The sequence below is a fragment of the Diabrotica undecimpunctata genome, chromosome 8 (genome assembly GCF_040954645.1).
Source record: "Diabrotica undecimpunctata isolate CICGRU chromosome 8, icDiaUnde3, whole genome shotgun sequence".
Lineage (NCBI taxonomy): Eukaryota > Metazoa > Arthropoda > Insecta > Coleoptera > Chrysomelidae > Diabrotica > Diabrotica undecimpunctata.
In genome coordinates this window covers 67,523,549-67,544,383 of record NC_092810.1, presented here as the reverse complement: position 1 = coordinate 67,544,383, position 20,835 = coordinate 67,523,549, and the positions used below count along the sequence as shown (strand labels likewise).

The 20,835-nt window shown below is 29.7% G+C and overlaps 1 protein-coding gene across 2 annotated transcripts in view; it reads left to right on the top strand.

Moving 5' to 3' along the window:
- Positions 1–20,835, top strand: part of Eip78C (Ecdysone-induced protein 78C) — a 150,357-nt gene that overhangs the window by 66,174 nt on the left and 63,348 nt on the right. For both annotated transcript variants that reach the window (XM_072540433.1, XM_072540432.1), the window contains exon 2: positions 983–1,313. In XM_072540433.1, coding sequence (XP_072396534.1) covers positions 1,010–1,313 — 304 coding nt within the window. In that variant the 5' untranslated portion in view covers positions 983–1,009. The remainder of the gene's footprint in view (positions 1–982; positions 1,314–20,835) is intronic.

The window sequence follows — 20,835 nt, the reverse complement described above, 5'->3', positions numbered from 1 at the left end:
CGAATGAAGTCGAAATGACTACCATCACCGAACAGCTAAGCCGGATAAGCAAATAATTAACTATAGATCAACACCACAAAAACAAATGATTGTAGAAAGGGCAAATAATAATTTACTGCACATACATCAAGTGGCAAATTTCTAAGTAGTAGACAGATTTGTATACTTAAGATCCCTGATCCAACAATGGCGATAGCTCCTCAGAAGATCAAGCGTAGACTAGTAACCGAACCGCAACAGCTAAATTAATTAAAATATAGAAAGACCGAACCAAAACAAGGAATGCTAAGATTAGGTTATGCCCTTATGTTTTCAATTGCTACATACGCAGCTGAAACATGGATTCTTAAAAAAAATCTATAGAAGTGAAAAGCTTTTGAAATGTGGTTCTATAGAAGAATTCTATGCATGTCCTGGATGAAACAGAGAACCAACCTGTCAATTGAGGAAGAGCTTCATATAAAAGAGAGGCTATTGAAAAAAGTAAATCGAGCATACCAAAGTTACTTAGGCCACATTGCCACAAGAATTTGGACTAGGGAACTATTGGTAATAGGAGGAATGGTAGAAAGCCGAAGACGAAAAACAAGATCTACACGATGGACGGACCATATGAAGACTTTGATAAGAAAATCACTAGTATCGCAGCCAATGGGGACAAGAAATGAGGAGGAGGATCTAAAATATAATTTACTGTTAATACTTTGTTCAATATTTATGCCATTATGGTTACAGCTTCTTGTTCTTGTAGAAATATGTGAAATTCTTGATCTTAAATAAAAAACAAAACAAGGCAACTGAATTTATTTAAAATAAACTTTTCAGTTACTTTATTAACTATAAATAATATTAACATTAAAATATTTTTAACAAATATTCACAAATCTTTAGCTAACAACTGCTTCGAACTATAACACATTTCTTCTTTTACTAACATACACTGTTGAAATGATTTGCGAAAAATGTTCAATGTATTTTTCAGACTTCATGCTCCCTTCCGCCCGGTAAAATGGACGTTTTTAAAATAGATCAATCGTTAAGCGGTAACTTGGGTAGTTCTCCCACCTCTGAAAAAATTAATCAGCAGGATATTAGCTTTGAGGCGGGTTCCGAATTCAATTTATGTTTTTTCGACACTCCTGAAGATACTCAAGGATTTAGTGATCCTAGTTCTGTTGGTTCCACGACCAATGGTTCACCACCACCCCAACAATTGACACCTTTACACATACCCCTAACGGTTACGCCAGTTCAGAGCCCGATTTTGCTTTCTTCTCCTGGAGGAACAACTTCAACGATTACTGTAAAACAAGGTAACTTAAAAATTATTTTATATTATACATATAAAAATACATCTTTAAAATATATAATAAATATAAAACTCAGAGCCGGACGGGTCAAAAAAGACATCAACCTTAATATGTATGTACATAATATTATAGTATATGGATCTCCTTACAGTATGAAAAGTGATTTTCATCCTTAATTAAGAATATTTGATATTCCGCTTTGCTTTACGTCTCGAACGTGAAAGTTTGAATAAAAACATGTTTTTTTATTAGTAAAACTCCAGCAGGGGTGTCATGGTTATTGCTATCTGATCGATAAGCAAGTTAGTTTTATCCTAATTTAATACTAGATAAGATATTCTTGAAGCTAACATCAACTTAAACTCTAGCTATAACTTAAAGTTAACATCATTAAGAAACGCTACTACCTGACTTGACAATGGCAAGTGCGACCTTGCCAAAACGTCGTCAAAATAATGGTTTTTTCAAAACCAAAGTTATTCAACGCGGAGTCAAACCCGGAAAACCACAGAAAGCACATATAACTCCCGCGGAAATTTCAAGTGTAACATATATATTATTATCATCTGCCTTTTCTTACTTTTTATTTAACTCTTTATTTATTTAATTACTTTAATTAATTATTTAATTAATTATCTAAGTGTCGCAAATCATATAAAAGAAACAATCTCAGGGTGCCATTTTATAAAAATAATAAATCAGCTTAGGTTATACTTATATTTTCTCGTGGTTTCAAGTATCTCTTAATTGTTTTTTCTCGGGATAAAATAAGGAAAGGAAATAAATAGAAATAACATAAATATACAAATACAAATATATTTTATTAGCAAAAGAAATAATATGAAAATTTTTAAATATTACAATTTTTGTTCATATGTTTTTGTACAAACAATTCTGTATATTATAAAAAGAAACCTTTTAAATTTATTACGCCATATTTATAATTATCCTTTGAAGTAAAAAAAACTTTTATAAACTTGATGGTATCGTAAATAGCGATAATTTTTGTTCTTCTGATAGTATAGAGTCTTTTATTTGAAACATACAAAAAAAATTATGTCATAAAAATTTTTGACTGACCTTTTAACTCACACACGACGATGTCTTCTTTCGATCAGAACAGCTCCCCCTTGTTGATTATGTTAGGCTACCAATCAAAGCCTTCTCCGTTCTAAGTGTCCACATGTCAGCATACCAGCAAACTCTTCCTCCAAAAACACGAGCAGGCCTCTTTTTGAAAACTAAATCGTAGATGCAGCATTCAAATAATTCACTATTATGCACCAACTTCTTCTGCAGATGATGAAGAGGTAGAACAACTTTATGAAGACATTACAAGAGCCAGAAACTTAGAGAAAACATATTACGTAATAATTACGGGATATTTCAGCGCTAAAATAGGAAAGAACGAAAATAGCAACGACAACGAATATATTGCAAATTTTGGACTGGTAAGTAGAAATCACAAGGGAGATATGCTCGCAAATTTTCTCAGCAAAGAAAAACTATTCTGCTTAAAAAGTACAAAATTAAATTGACTTTATACTCTCTAACTTCAAAAGCATTGCTAAAGGTGTCACTGTATTAAATTCTGTCAACACTGGTAGTGATCATTGATTAGTTAGGGTGCGAATAGAAGTAAATACGAAATTCGATAGAAGAAAATTATTAACACAGGATAAATTACCAAACATAGAAGCACTCGAGATGAATCAAGAGGAGTATCAAAGTGAACTAAAAAGAGACTAGGACCTCTACCAGTATTCAACACGAAAGATATAAATGAAATAACACAAAAATTAACGAATGCCATAACATCAACTGCAAAAAAGATCTGTGACCCAAAAAAAAATTGCCCGAGATAATCCCGAAAAATGGATACAGAGATTAACAAACTGGAGACCAAGAGGGAACAGGCGAGAAGTAGGCAGACCACAGAAGAGGTGGGCAGATTATATCAAACAAGTCGTGAGCAAGCAGTGGATGAGAATTGCCAAGAGTAGAAATCAATCGAAGCAAATGGAAGAGGCCTATGTCCAGCAGTGGACGAATACAGGTTGAAGAAGAAGAAAGCTATAACTACAGCAAATTGCTCTCTATCTTGAAGTGTTCTTAATATCAAATGTGTGTCCATGCCTGTCCGGTGTCTTACATTCTTCAGCCAGGAGCATTTTCTTCTTCCTGGACCTCTTTTTCCTTCTACTTTCTCTTCCATTATGAGTCGTAAAGTGTTATATTTTTCTCCTCTGTAAATATGTACTATTGTTTACAATATTTAGGACTTCTCTTTCAGTCCTCATTCTCCTCAGCACCTCGTTGTTGGTCACGTACTCTGTCCACGAAATCTTTAGCATTCTTCGAAAAATACACATTTCAAAGGCTTTTATACGCCTCATACTTGTAATTCCGAGAGTTCATGTTTCCACTCCATATAGCAATAAGGAATAAATACATGTTTTTACAAATTGACATCGGATATAGAACGATAAGATAGAGTTTATTAGGAATGTTTATTACATTCATTAATGTTTACACGTACATTGAGTTATTGCATTTAAATTACTTAACTTTGTCTTGTACACTTGATTTTACTGTCATAGAGAATGTGGGTTTAAATTATTTTTTTTTTTAAGTTTAAGACCCCTTAATGTTGTATCCTTCTTTGTACTTGTAGGGTATTTGAGTTTTAATAACTTCTTATTGGTTTAATATATCGCTTAAAATAATTATTGAGAAAATGGTTCCCTTACATGAGGCATAAATTATATCAATCGCAAAGGTGCAAAAATCTAAATCCTATATCAAAATCACCCTCAAGGACCATGATCCCCCTCCCGACAAAAATTTCTGGATCTGCCAGTGTGGTCGTCATCAGTACGGTGCAGCCAAGTTAGGATAAGAGAACATTGACTTGGGAAAATGATCACTACAGGAGCAATGCATTTATGATATACTTTTGATTTACAGGGCAACAACTAACAACAGCCACGGAGGAAGCTACAGCTACCTGAGGAAAGGTATGCCAAACGTTTTATACGTTTAAAACCTATATTCTCTCATTTTAGCATCAACTATTTCCGCACTTACACTTGCCCTAATAAAACGTTCGTAATTTTATTCTTTTTTGTTTACACCACTTATCAATCTAATCATTCTGGTTTCTGTAACATGCTTTCCTTTTCCTTTATTCTTTTTAACTACTTAAAATTCTGCACAATACATTATATTTGGTCTTTCAGCGGTATTACAGAAATTACCTTAAAGTTTCCTTTTAACCTGTTTATTACACTACATGCCTCATTTCATTTAGTTTTCACTGTGTAAGTGGGAACTGTGCGCTTGGGATATAAAATGCCCTGATTTTAGTCGCGGTATGATTTTTTAATCCATTTCTAATACATAAAATAAACATCATCCAGAGCACAAGTAGAGCATATACAAACTAAAGTTCTTGCCAGAAATTTAAATTGCAATTTAATGTACACTATCGCTTTACAGACCGTACAGACTGTACGGTGTCACTATCAATGTTTGGCACAGATATTGAGAATTGTATGCCAAATATTTGCAATTTTGCTCACAAAACTAAACTATGAGATTTAAGAGAAGTGTATGCAATTTTTATTATAATTATCATAATATATTGTCTAAAAATCTTAAAGCCAAGAGCGTTTCTAAAAAATACAGAGTAAAAACCTTAGTAAAAAGGAAATATAAATGTATTAAAAAACGTACAAAATTACAGAAAATAGAATGCCGATAACGACAATTACTTATTAGGCAACCTCTAATTAACATCCTAAATCTGAAGAAAACTATAGTATAGTAAAAGTGTTAAGATTAAATTGAAAACCTAGAAAACTACTGAAGAGTATCGAAAAATTGTAAATAAAAATTTGTAAATAAAGAATACACGAAGCGGTTAGTCATGGTACTTCAAGCACTAGCAAGAGGTGTTACTACTTGACTTGACAATGGCAAGTGAGTTATTAGGTGCCTAATTCGCTATCGAAGATGGCTCTCCCGACTTCTTGTTGCTTTGTATAGATGCCGCTGCTAGTGTAGTCAGGCAAATATTGTTACTATAACGGCCAAACACAACAACAAAATTTAAGTAACTCGAAACACGTGTAGAACAATGGTGTTCTACAATTGTTTCTGTTCAATTCTCAAATATTCTAAAATTCGAATTGAAAAGGCCACTCTCTTATTTTCAACTAATCTATTATGCGCCGCTGGGGCAGTCATCCAATTTTTATTCATTTTCTTAAGTCTTCAGGTTTATCGTTCTGGTTGTCATCCGACGCTTCGTTTGTAGTCACGTGCTCCTCATTCCAATAGCCTCTTTGTCCGTCGACCGTCTGTCATTTTCGCTATGTGTCTTGCCCACATCCATTTTAGGTCTCGATATTCTTCCAACTTGATATATCTTTTAACTTGATCTCTTGGAGTTATTACCAGCATATAATTTTTATTCTTCTCTGTATTACTCTTAGTTTAGTGGCTTTAGCTTTTGTTAGGGTATATTTCTACTCTTTATATCAGTACTGGTAGAATTCATTTATCATACACTTTCAGAGGTGTCTTTTATTTCAATGTTTTCTCTATTTGAATTTTCATGATTTGTAGATGGTAATTGGTTCCATAACTTTTTCGAAATTCTGACTGTAGATCTCCAATTTTTTTCCGTTCTTTGTAAATATTATTCTGGTAAAAAATTTGTAGGGATGGCTTACAAGACTACTAGGTCGATAATTTTCTAAATGTATCTTGTTTTCCTTTTTATGAAGTAAAATCATTGTGGCGATATTTAATTATGATGGTTTATTGGTATTGTGAAGGTAGGAGTTGAAAAATAGTTTAAATTTTTTTAAGAACTTTTTGTCCTCCGTTCTTTATGCTTTTGTCATTATTTTATCTACACATAGTGTAAGTACAGTTCTGTTTTTGTTGATTTAAATTTTTCCGTTTTCTATGAATTTTCAGCTTTTATTGTCCTCTATTATTTGTTTGATTTTCCTTTTATGTAGTCTAAATCCTTTTTAAATTTTCATATTTATTTCTTTGATAGCTTCTATGCTTACATTGTTATCCTTTTTTTATTTCTCGTCTTTATTTAATAAGGTTAGGAATTTGGCTCAATTTCTTATCTTCCCTATTTATTGGGTAATATTTTTGGGTTTAAGCCTTAGTCAAGTCATCAGAGAGTAAACCCCTAAAAATCATACGAACAAGCTGAATTTGGCCGAGAATATTAATTTTGAGACCCCAAAAATGCAAAAAAGTTTACCACTTTTACTCCCCGGTTTCCCCCTAAAACCTCCCTCGTAGGGGGACAAAAAAATTGATTTACTAAGAATCTGTACGCCGCAGAAAAAAAATATTTCATATAAAAACTGTAGCTGAGATAATTTTAAATAAAAATGTTTAGTAGTACTTTTTGGGCAGAATGAATCGTTCTCTAAGAAACAAGGCTTGAAGCTACCGTCGATTTTAAATGTCAGTTACACGCGCGAAATCAAAGTTCAATCAAATTTTATTTCATTAAAATCAGCTCGACGGTAAAAATTCGATATCTTTTGATCCAAGTATTCTATCGACAAAAATCAAGATGCGTTTTAAAGGTAATGAATGGATCTTTCGTATCCAGTTTCCGTGTTTTACCGAGAATTAACTCAGTTTTTATAAAGGTGTTAAATAAATAAACGTGGCGTGACTTTTGCCATTTTTTACGATTCTCATCAGATCAATAAAATTCATCACTTTCATTAACCATTCGTAGTAAAATTTTTATATTTAGAGATCAATCATTAATACCCATGACATGAAATTTCAATTTTAAGCTATGGCAACAAATATAAGGCATTTGAAATGTAAATAAAAACTAAAAAAAAATTAATGTTTTCCATTAGAAACGATCGCACGTCACCGGAAATGACTCCAACAAGAAGACGGTTTTGCAGGCAGTTTATAGCAGAAGTTTGGTTCTTTTGAAAAACGTACTAGTGTAATTGAAAAAAAAAGAGTTTTAAGCGTTTTAGATTATTTATTATGTGAAAGTTTAAATCCAGCGTTTTTTAAGCATATTTTTTGCCTTACATTTGTTGCCAAAACTCAAAACTAAAATTTCATGTTATAAGTTTTGAAGTTTAGGCTCTAGTAATCGAAACTCCATAGTGGCCAGTCAATAAAAGGGATATATTGTATTGATCTCATGAAAATCATAAAGAATGGCAAAAATCGTGCAACGTTTATTTATTTAACACCTTTATAAAATCTGAGTTTACTTGCAACAAAATACAAAAATTGCATACGAAAGCTGAACTCTTTACCATTAAAAACCATATTGATTTTTGTCGATAGGACACTTAAATCAAAAGATATCGAATTTTTACCGTCGAGCTAATACAAATTTTATTGAACATTGATTTCGCACGTGTAACTGACGTTCAAAATTGACGGTTGCTTCAAGCGTTGTGTGTGAGAGAACGGTTCATTGTACACAAAAAGTGCTAATAAACAATTGTTGTTTAAAATTATATCTGCTAAATTTTTTATTTAAAACATTTTTTTTACGGCGCAGAGATTATTGGTAAATAGATTTTTTTTTGCGTTTTTACCCCCTTACAAGGGGTGTTTTAGGAGGAAGCCCGGGAGTAAAAGAAATAGAGGTTCAGTGGCATTTTCGTCTCTGATGACTGGAGTACTGTTGTAATTAATGTCTCAACTATCGTTTGTTTTCATGTATTTATGTTGGTAGTTGATGTTGCACTCTCCAATATATTGTAAACATATTGCTCAAATTCTTCAATATATAATAGTTTTTGGCTATCTTTATGGATGTTTCATCTTTATCAGTTAAAGCTTTTTTTTATCAACCGATATTGTCAGATTAGTGATTATTAATCTGTAATCACTAATGGTAATGAACTGTTTTGCTACATTAACGTCTTTAAATATCACTTTTTTGTTCGTGATGAAAAAATCGGTTTCGTTTTTTGTTCCTCCTTATGAGTTTTCCTATGTCCATTTTATGTGATTTTTTTTTTAATTTGGTAGAGATTAATTTTTTCTTAATTTATATTTTGTTTATCGCATATTAATAAGGGTTGCCAAGGTCTTTATTAAGTGAGGTATTATTTCAAAACGTTTTTATTTCATCGTCTTTGTGTTGCTTTGTGGAGACTTAAACCTATATTATCCTTAAAGTGTAGCTCGTGCTTAATTTCATATTTAAGCAGGCTACTCTGACGGAAATTTGATTTATAGATATGATGTTGACAATGCTGTGACTAAAAAAAGTTATACCTCCCTTGGATGATTCTTCTTCCCTTTTATATCACAATTTGCTTGATTAAAGTGTAGTTAGATTTTTCCATTTTTTTTTTATTTTACTAATACCCACAATATCCCATTTTACCTTTTAGAGCACCATTTCTATTTGCTCGAACCTTTCCTCAGCAGCAAGCTATCGGGAATATTTGAACAGGTATTAGTCTAAGATCCGATATTACAAAGACCTCCACCGATCTGTTTAATGGATAAAAATTATTTGATAGGTAAGTTAGTATGTTAAAAATTATCAAAATAAGAGATGTCCGAAATAATTTTGTCCAGACTATAATTAATTAATAATTAAAAAATGACTTTGAAAATATTTTATTCAGTAGGTACAAAAATTTTATTATTCTAAACCATAAATACAAATATTACATGTGTAAAATATTGATTCCAATTCGAGAAATTTTTATTCTACTTCTGATCCCTGGGAACTAAAATTTTCATTATTCCTTCGCTATATTCGCCATCAGCTTCTGTCATTTTGAGAATGTCTTGCACTTTCAAAGGCGTTTGGTCACCAATAAATCCTGTTGGTTTTAAATGCCAACCACAGTTTTCAGGCTGGAGGTTTTTACATTCCGACTCTATTGAATTTAGCCACATGGAATTAACAAAAATAGTTCTTCAATTTTTTTGTTGTAAAGATTTTCAGCATGGTGGTATACTACTGTAGTCAAAACATTTATTTTTTTTTAAACTGTTCGTTGTCTTCTTTTGCAACATAAATTTTCATAAAAATGTGATTTCTTGCAACATTTGCTCTGTTGCAGTTATTCACGGTATACATTTTCGCAGTAAACTTTTGAACAACATTCATTTTTTCTTCAATGAATATGTTGGCTCCATCAGTTAACGTTATAAAAACGGTTTAATACCTTTTATTCTGATAGGTTTGATACCTTTCATTCTGATAAAATATTTTGAATGATCCACTTTTTTCTTTATTATAAAACGCTGTAAAAATACTAAATACTATAAACTTTGACATCATTTTGAACCCAACTTCAGCGCCAAATCTATGCAGTTTATGCAATCACGGTGTTGGTCATGTAACTTTTTAGTTCCTGAAAAGGCTAGCCAAATGGCGAATTGTAAAATTTTTGTACATATTTCCAGCAAAATTACCAAAACATTAGTATCTGAAGCTCTAATTAAAATTCTTGATGCAGGTGCAATTTAATGAGAGTGAAAAAGAATCGGCGTATTCACTTCTTCGAGAAAACATGTAAAATCAGGTTCTTCAGTTTTTTTTTTAAATGTAATTATTGTAAGCTTGAATAGCACTGATGATGAACGGTTAAAAATATTTGTTTGTTTTGGATAATGTAAGCAAATTTTTACTACCTCAATAATCAGCCAAAAAGCGTAGCAGTGCCTCTTTAAGGCTTTGCAAAAAATCTTTAGGTCTAACTTGTTGAGGTCTTGAAATTTTATATAGAAAATCGAATTCCCTTTGAGCTTGACGTTCAGAATCTTTGATTGAGTGTAACAAATAGTGGTCAAATATTAAATGAATTTCTACAGCATTTGTTGAACCATTTTTTATTATCAATGTTCTGCAATTTATTCAAGTGTTTGTGTCATAGAGTTACCAATAAGGTGTAAGTAATAAAAGCCATTAATTAGTTCTACGTTTATATATGTGGGCTGAACCATTTCAGTATTCGCTTTCAAAGTTTTCACAAATGGTGCTTTAGGAGTTTTCAACATTTCACCAATTCATGAAAAAAGTGCAGGAGGCATGGGTGCGAGTGAAAAAGTTAAGCAATGTTCTAGATTAATTTTCTTTTGAATGCTAATTGCAAGAAGTCATCCAAAGATGTCTCGTTCCATTTTCATCACCTTCTTATTTTTATCTTTAGTCAAGAGAACTTTTGTTATGTCTTGAGAAGTAAAATTGATGATTTTGTTATGTTTTATAGGTTTCTCAAATCTTCCAGGAATTGAAGAGTAATTTGAAATAAACTCTAATTTTTGTTGAATGTCAGTTTCTTTGACGTTCAGCAGGAAATCGGCAACTTTTTTAGATGTAGCTTTGCCTGTCGAAATATTAAACAACTGTTGCTGATCAATTGGATCATAAAATGTATTCAGGGTTTCTTTTATTCTGTTTATAATACTATCCAAGTTTTTTGTGCCCTTTTAAATTTTGTTTTTTTTTTGCAGAGTGTGAAGTATTATCTTTATAAGTTACTCCAATATTTTCTTTCACATTAATAATATTTTTGTCCTCATGCTGTGGCTGAGTATTCATATTTTGTACTTACCGTTAGTGTTAATTTTTTTTGTTAAACTTAGAGAAGAAACTACTTAGGTACTAGTAAAATTTATAAAAAAGAGTAATTTTTTAATTATTAATTAATTATAGTCTGTACAAAATTATATCGGTCACCTCTTGTTTTTTATAATTTTTAACAAACTCAATTATCTATCAAATAATTTTTATCCATTAAACAGATCGGTGAAGGTCTTTGTTACATCGGATCCTCTACAATATCGTTATGGAATGACATTTGAACACTGCAAAAAACCAATATCCCATGTACTGGGTATGAAACCAGAATGTTAGACTATAAAGGTGCGATATCCATGAGGAGTTATTTCAAGGTAATTTGCGCAGTGGTCCGGTAGTTTATTATTACAGCTGTGCAATAGAATAGATGAAGCCTAAATATTTTTCTTCTTGGGTTCATGGACACGCCTACGATGCCGAAATACATACAGGCAGTACACGATGTTTTTGGCTCTAAAATGTTCGCCTCTCCTATTCCGATGTGCGATTCTTTCGATCATTGATTACATGTTATATTATGATGCAATAAATAGGTATGTAAGCTTAGTGATGGTTTTTTTAGTAATTGTTTTAATATTTCGCATGGAATTTGATCGAATCTTGGAGTTTTTTTGGGGTCGATATTCTCTTTTATTTCCTTAGCAATTTCTTTAGGATTACTAGGTTTAATCTCCAGGTATATATATGCTTAGGGAATATAAGTTTATATTTATGATATAAATTTTCAGTATACAATTAAAAATACAAAATCATACACTAGCTTTGACGTGGATGTCATATGTGTAATTTAAGTTTTATCAGGATTTGTCTGCATTATGAATTTTTTTATACAAATGAGGCAGGTACATGTTGCCTTAAATGAAGCCAAATCGCATTTTCTAGTCGAGACTAATTTAGAACTTCAGACTATATTTAAAAGATAGGATATGAAAAACTAACAACTTAAAAAGGACTGGCATATTGAATAAAACATTATATGTCTATTTCGGAGAATTATTGGTAGCGATATCGTTGGCTGAATTTATTAAAGTAGAAACTGTTAGATCTAACAGTCTAAATAATCTAAATAATTTAATGGTCAGTCGAAAATAAAATTGAAAAAATCTAGTTTTAAAAACAAAAAATTATTGGTATTCTGCCGTTTTAATAAACTTTTTTTTCTAAAGGTGCCTATCTTCTTATGATATTCGCGAATACATCAACGCATCTTATTCTATTTACAGCAGCTCAAAATAGATGAGTTGTCGTTAGACCAGTCTATTTCCTAATATTGTCCTGCCAGGATATACGTCTGTGTCCAGAGTCTCTCTTGCCCTCACTCTTGCCTAGAATCAACTGTAGAAGTCTTCTTCTTTTTCTTGACTGACTTTATAACTTGGGTGAATCTTCGCCGCATTCACTATAGCTCTCTATATTCTACAATCTTGAGCTTCTATTTCTCATTGTTGCACCCCAATCCTTGATAAATCGGCCTTAACATTATCCTTCTATCATTTTCTGGCCTACTGATCTTCTACAATCTGGTCTCTTAAAAAAATCTCTCAGAGTGTCTTTAGCACTCCGTCTTCATCTGGTTTGACCACATGACCTGCACTTATTGTATAAATGAGACCCTTATTATACGTGGGTAGTACCACATTTCAAATACCTCTAACCGTTTTATGGCATCTTCTGTGAGACTTCAGCTCTCTATTACGTAGAGGAAGACACTAAAGACTTAACATCTAAGAATTCTTATAAGTGTATTCGTATGCTTGTATATCACCTAAAGAAAGTTGCAGAGAATTGTCCCAAGACCGTTAAAAGAGATTCTTACTTTTTCAATGAGTTTTTACTTCGTAGCTATGATCCGAGATATCCTTAATATTGCAACCCAAGTAACATATTATTTTCTTCACTCTTTCTAATGGTGTATGGATTATTTTAATCTGGACATTTGTGTAGTGTGCTCACTAATGCTCATTATTTTTGTCTTTTTATGATTTAGTTTTAGGCTGATGGGCTAACATATTAGTTTATGTTAAATAGTTGTGGTAACAGTATGCAACCCTGCCGAATTCCTCTTCCGACTGTGAAGATCTCGGACAGTTCATTTTCAAATCGCACTGTTGCTTTTTGTTGAAGATGTAAGTTTGAGATTGGACTTATATTCTGATCATCGAGTCCTGTTGCTTTTAGAATATCGATTAGTTTTTCGTGTGGTAACTTTTCAACTGTCAATTACTATTTTTATTGGGAATAAGAAACAATTTAAGTTTAAAATAAGTTTATTGACGTTTCAATTTCCACTTCGGAAATTTTTCTTTAGAAATAGAGAAAGATTTCCGAAGTGGAAATTGAAACGTCAATAAACTTATTTTAAACTTAAATTGTGACTTATTCCCAATAAAAATAGTAATTGCTTTAAGGTGCCACAAAAAATAGCTTTAGAATAATATTATTTAGAATAAATGTCTTCTCAAAATCGATGAAATATACAAATACATCGTAGTTCAAATCCTTGGCACTCTCTATTAGAACTTGCATATTAAAAAGTTCTTCCCTTGTTTAATTAATAATAAACGATATATGAATAAACGATACATCACTACAAAGTAGAAATGTTGCCAAAACTGATAAATTTCGGCAATATATTCTATAATAAGTTAATTGCTTAATTAATTTTCACAATTGTTTGATTAATATCAAATACTGCATGTGAAAATAAAATTATTATATCTATAATATAATATTTTATCCTATACCGATATCATATCGAAAATAATTAGTTAATTCAATTACCTTCCCATTTTCAGTTTAAACCAATAATGGAAGAGCGGATTGTGAATTTAATTTTGAATCAATATATCAGTAAATGCCATTAAACAAAAATTACTTGTAGTACCTGTTTTGATTATCGTTATAAATACCGGTTCATGTATTGTGTACTGCTATATTATTTGTAAATATATATATTATACAATATATATATATATATATATATATATATATATATACATATATATATATATATATATATATATATGTATATATATATATATATATTGTTATGATGTGTTTTTTGTTTGAATGATGAGCAATGAGTATTTTTAATATTATAATATATAGGGTTTTTATCGCGGTTCTCAAAGAATTAGCTTGTAAGTACTTTTTTAAATTATCTTTATTATAACTATTATGAAACACACATATATATCTAACCTAATCAATGTAAATTTAAAATAAACTATCTTTAAACTGATATTCTTATAAAACTAATTAAATTCTATAGACAATCTAAAATTTAAACAAACTATCTTCAAAATTGAAATTGTTATGACATTAACTAAATTATATTAACAAAATTTTGTACCTTTCTTTCACTGAATGCCTAAATGAACTGTTTTCCACTATATATATTCTAATCACCACTGAAAGTCTTCGTACTTCGGTTATCCTTGTTTTTGTGAAATTACTTTTTTCAATTATCAGCTTCTACCAATTTAAGATATAGTTTTCTTCACCAGCATTTCTACACCACCAACCAAACCAGCAAACAGCATTTATATTTATTCTTCTTTTCAAAATAGCAATATCCAATTATTATAAGTTGATTTATACTAATCTCCAACCATAATGTAATTTAATTTCTTCCAATATACTTTTTTTTTTTAATCTGATTCACTGACTCCAACTAACTTTCATATTTCTTACTAAACTTTTCTGACTGACTTCTTGAAAATTCTGAACAATATTACTTCACTAAATGTGTCTACTTAACTTTCATAATAAACTGGCCTGACTTCTGACTAAAAACTTCTAAAAACTTCTGAACAATTGACTTCACTAAGTAAATGTATCTATCTTCTAACTAACTTTCATGATAAAACTGCTAAAAACTGCCATCTTGAATCCAAATCACGGGTATTTATATCTTTTGGACATTCTAGAACCATCTCGTCAGATATCATGTTCCAATTTGTTCTATTTCATACTTGTATGAATTTTCTGGAACAAACCATTTCGCAAACATGGCCATCTCCGGAGATCCAGAGAATTCCATTCTTTTCTATTAATAATTTTGTTTACATTTAGGCTTTTCAGATCAGAATATATAATTAAATTAGTAACTTAACATTCTAATTTAATAAAATACACATTTCAAACAATATATTATTATAACCCACTTTATATTCGTAAATACTCTTAAACGTCACTTCAGAGTATAAATATCTGTCAATCTCCGAGAGTATTTTTGGTTGCCTAAGCACATGGCTCACTTATATATATTTACAATATTAAAATACAACTTTTTACAATTATTATATGCTAATTTATTAAAAATGCCCTCACATAAATATATTTTTATTAAATTCTCTAGTATATAACTTATTTAAAACAACCAAATATCTAATATTATGTAGTATATAACTTATAAATTATTTTCTATAAACCCTAATCGTCACAATACCCCAAAATAATATTTAAAATAAATAATTTACTTATTATTTTTTTAAATATTAATTTTCTCATACCTTATTAAATTTAATAAATTAATAATTCAAATTTTTTTTTATTTAAAATGTGTTAAATACATCCCTGTTCGCTGTCTATGTCAAAGCAGAGAACAACGGATCACAGTTCGGCTATTCTATGGTCAAACTGTCATGTCAAATGGAGAGAATAAAATATAACCTTAATTAAAAATATAATGGATATTGTGTTCTGTTTATTTATAGACAAAATCTAGGAATTATTTCCATTCAAAATAACTTTCATCAATATAAATTGGTAAGTTTTTCCACTTTATTATATTAAAAAGACATTTTTATAGCAATTATAGTATCAATTTTGTGTCTAACCCCAAATTATGATTTTTAGGGTACAAATTAATTTCCATATATACAAAATTCAACAAGTATGATGTCAAATTGATTCAAAATAATGAAATCTACCATCTATTTAACAAATGAAGTCTATTGAATAAAATGGATATATCAGTAAGCTGTTAGTGTTAAGTTTATAACCTAGACATATCACTACTTTTTGAAAAAATGTACATTTTTCTTGATTTATTTTAAGTCCAACTTTATCTAATCTGTTTATTATAATTTTTAGGTGTTTCTCATGATCTTCAGCCGTTTTAGAAAAAATTAATATATCATCAATGTAGTGAATTACAAAATGTTCATATTGATCCAAAATATCATGAAGACATCTACATAGAGCACTGCAAGATGATTGAAGTCCAAATGGTACTACTTTGAATTGATATACTACTCCATCTATCTGAAATCCTGTATACTGTCTACTTTTTCTTTCTAGAGGTATTAACCAAAAACTATGCTGTAAATCGATTTTAGTGAAAAATGACATTCCTGTAATTCTTCCTAGTATTCCATCTATACTCATTGGTGCTTCAAATTGCTTTTCAGTGATCTTGTTAATATTCCTTGCATCCAAACATAACCTGATTTCACCTGATCTTTTTCGTACTACTACTATGGGGTTGATAAAACGTGTATCTGCCTTCTCAATGATCCCATCTTCTAACATATTATTAATTGTTTTGTTTACTTCTTCTCTGTATTTATATGGTATTGGGTATGATTTTGTTTTAAAATCTTTTTCCTCCTTAACTCTTATACTATAGATATAATTCTGTGCAATTCTATTTTCTTTATTGACAAGTCCCTTGTGTTGCTGCAATATGGAAATGACTATTGATTTATATTCTTCAGGGCAATTTAAAACTTTCATCATATCTTCTTCTTTACAAATAACATTATTCTTCATTATGTACTCATTATTCCTTGCTTCCAATTTTACGCACTCCGCCTCGTAGGCATCCATCTGCTTAAAATTTCCATTCCTTAAATATTCACTACAATAATTATTCTTTACATTCTTCTGGGACATTTCCCTACCATCAAAATACATTTCTTCTTCATAAATATCATTATTTTCTTTTAATAATATCCTATCAACTCTTATTCCTTCTTCTACCTCATCTTTCTGTAGAAATTTAATTATTTGCCCTTCCAAAGTTACCATTTTTTCTTCAAAATCTATCTTTACTTTCTTCTTTTCCAATTCATCATTTCCCATTAATATATCAACACATAAATCCTTGACAATAAATCCTTGCATATTAATTTCTTTATTAAGAATATTAATTTTAAAATTGGCTAGTTTATCAATTTCACCCAACTTCTTATTATTTGCACCAATAATTTTAATTTTTGGAATCTTTATTATATCTGATAGTTTTAATGTATTACAAATAAAATTCTCCGAGACTAAAGTACTTTCTGAACCAGTATCTATCATAATCTTAATCATTTTATTTTTGGCCAAAGCATTTATATAAATTAAATTAATAGATTCAATAATTTTATCTTCATCTAAAGAAATAAATTCAGAAGGTTTTTCATAATAGCAATGGCCTAACTTGTAATTCAGAAAGTTTACTGCACAAAATTTTGATTATTAGAATTGTCAGATTGTATCTGACCACTTGGATCTGATGTCCTATGTCTTTCCCTACTATGACTTCTACTCACATTTTCTTGCCTTGTACTATTTCGTTCCCTGTCTTCGCAGCTTCTATTCCTTCGAACACAATTTACCTGTCTGTTATAGTTAGGTCGCTCTGTATTTCTTCTATTGTTAAAATCTTGTCTATTATTATTAGTACTGTTATTAAAATGTTGTCTATTATAATTAGTATTATTATTAAAATTTTGTCTATTATAACTAGTATTATTATTAAAGTTCTGTCTATTTGGATTACTGTTAGTATTATTAAAATTTTGTAAACTATCACCATATCTATTATTATTGTTTTTCCTGTTGTTATTATTACTTGTCATATTGCCTCTTTGTATTCTTTGAATAAAATTAATAAAACTATCTATTGTTTGAATATTTTGTACAGTTACTGTTTGGACAACATCAGCATCAAAATGTCTAGATACATTTAAGACTGTTTCATCCTCTCTAAGTGGTGGTTCTAAATATTTTGCAACTGTTATCAGTTTTAATGCATAATCTACCATATTTGATTTTAAATTGTGATTATACTTTCCAAAATATAGAATTTCTCTAAACTTTGCTTGCTCTAATTCACCCCAATAATAATTTAAAAATTTATTTTCAAATGTTTGAAAATTATCTAAATCATTCTCAATACTAGCAAACCAAGTTGCTGCATTGTCATTTAATGTCATTCTAATATAATCTTTAATATCATTAATATTATTCACAAATCTTAATTTATGTTTTAAACTATTTATGTATACTCTAGGATGCAAATTTTTTATATTACCAGAGAATTTAATCCCAGTCTCATTTGTTAAATTTAAGTAAGGTCTCCCTATGTCTCTCATTTGTGAAATATCATCTATTCTCTGTTCCACATTTCTTATTTGATTACTATTTATTTGGATATTTTGTTGTATATCGTCTAATTTTTCTTCTGTGTTTCTCCTGTCTTCGTTAATTTTTACTTCTAAGTTACATTTCTGTAACTCTATTTTCTGTTCTATATCTATTTTATTATCTTGAATAATCCTCTTTACTTCTGTCCTCTCATTGTCTATCCTTTTCTTGTAGTCATTCCGTATACTTTTTATTTCATTTGCAACTTTTTTTTCTGCAGCTTCAAGTTTTTTATCCATTTGTTTTTCCATTTGTTTTACAATTTTATTATTATTATCTTCTATTTTCTTTTCTAATTTTCTATAATTCTCTTCCAATTTTTGTTCCATTTTTTTCATGTCTTCTTTGACTTCTTTTGAATTCTCTTCCAATTTTTTTATGTCTTCTTTGATTTCTTTTGCATTCTCTTCTATTGTCTTGTTCATCTGCATCATTAATGACATCAAAGCTGCCATATTGACATTTTCCTCTCTTTCTGGATTCATTTTTGCAGTATCTTGTGGAACTTGAACTAAACTCTCCTCTTGTATAGGTTGTGTTTCTACTTCCACATCTTCTTCATTCTTTTTGCTTCTTGTACCTTTCTTTCCTTGAGACATTTTGAGACTTTACTTGTTCAAATATAATTAAAATTAAAATCTATACTTTTTTCTTTCTACTGATAATTAATTTAATTATATGAGAGCACTTATCTTCCCAAACTAATTCTTTTAAATAGAGAGCCACCGCGTTGGGTGCCAAATTGTTATGATGTGTTTTTTGTTTGAATGATGAGCAATGAGTATTTTTAATAATATATAGGGTTTTTATCGCGGTTCTCAAAGAATTAGCTTGTAAGTACTTTTTTAAATTATCTTTATTATAACTATTATGAAACACACATATATATCTAACCTAATCAATGTAAATTTAAAATAAACTATCTTTAAACTGATATTCTTATAAAACTAATTAAATTCTATAGACAATCTAAAATTTAAACAAACTATCTTCAAAATTGAAATTGTTATGACATTAACTAAATTATATTAACAAAATTTTGTACCTTTCTTTCACTGAATGCCTAAATGAACTGTTTTCCACTATATATATTCTAATCACCACTGAAAGTCTTCGTACTTCGGTTATCCTTGTTTTTGTGAAATTACTTTTTTCAATTATCAGCTTCTACCAATTTAAGATATAGTTTTCTTCACCAGCATTTCTACACCACCAACCAAACCAGCAAACAGCATTTATATTTATTCTTCTTTTCAAAATAGCAATATCCAATTATTATAAGTTGATTTATACTAATCTCCAACCATAATGTAATTTAATTTCTTCCAATATACTTTTTTTTTTTAATCTGATTCACTGACTCCAACTAACTTTCATATTTCTTACTAAACTTTTCTGACTGACTTCTTGAAAATTCTGAACAATATTACTTCACTAAATGTGTCTACTTAACTTTCATAATAAACTGGCCTGACTTCTGACTAAAAACTTCTAAAAACTTCTGAACAATTGACTTCACTAAGTAAATGTATCTATCTTCTAACTAACTTTCATGATAAAACTGCTAAAAACTGCCATCTTGAATCCAAATCACGGGTATTTATATCTTTTGGACATTCTAGAACCATCTCGTCAGATATCATGTTCCAATTTGTTCTATTTCATACTTGTATGAATTTTCTGGAACAAACCATTTCGCAAACATGGCCATCTCCGGAGATCCAGAGAATTCCATTCTTTTCTATTAATAATTTTGTTTACATTTAGGCTTTTCAGATCAGAATATATAATTAAATTAGTAACTTAACATTCTAATTTAATAAAATACACATTTCAAACAATATATTATTATAACCCACTTTATATTCGTAAATACTCTTAAACGTCACTTCAGAGTATAAATATCTGTCAATCTCCGAGAGTATTTTTGGTTGCCTAAGCACATGGCTCACTTATATATATTTACAATATTAAAATACAACTTTTTACAATTATTATATGCTAATTTATTAAAAATGCCCTCACATAAATATATTTTTATTAAATTCTCTAGTATATAACTTATTTAAAACAACCAAATATCTAATATTATGTAGTATATAACTTATAAATTATTTTCTATAAACCCTAATCGTCACAATATATATTTATATATATATATATATATATATATATATACATATATATATATATATATATATATATATATATTGGAAACCATCAGAGTCTTCTTACTGTAATGCCACAAATTGGTCGCATTGCTCCTGTAGTGATCCTTTCCCAAGTTAACATGCTCAAAACAATGTATTGATTTTTGATAATGCATTCTATAAACAAATTTTTGACACACCTATGGGCTCAAGTATATCGTGTATATTATGTAATTATGTACTCGACGATTTAATAAGAGATTATTTAAATAAGTTGCCTTTTTATATCTCATTTATGAAACGATTTGTGGATGACTTAATA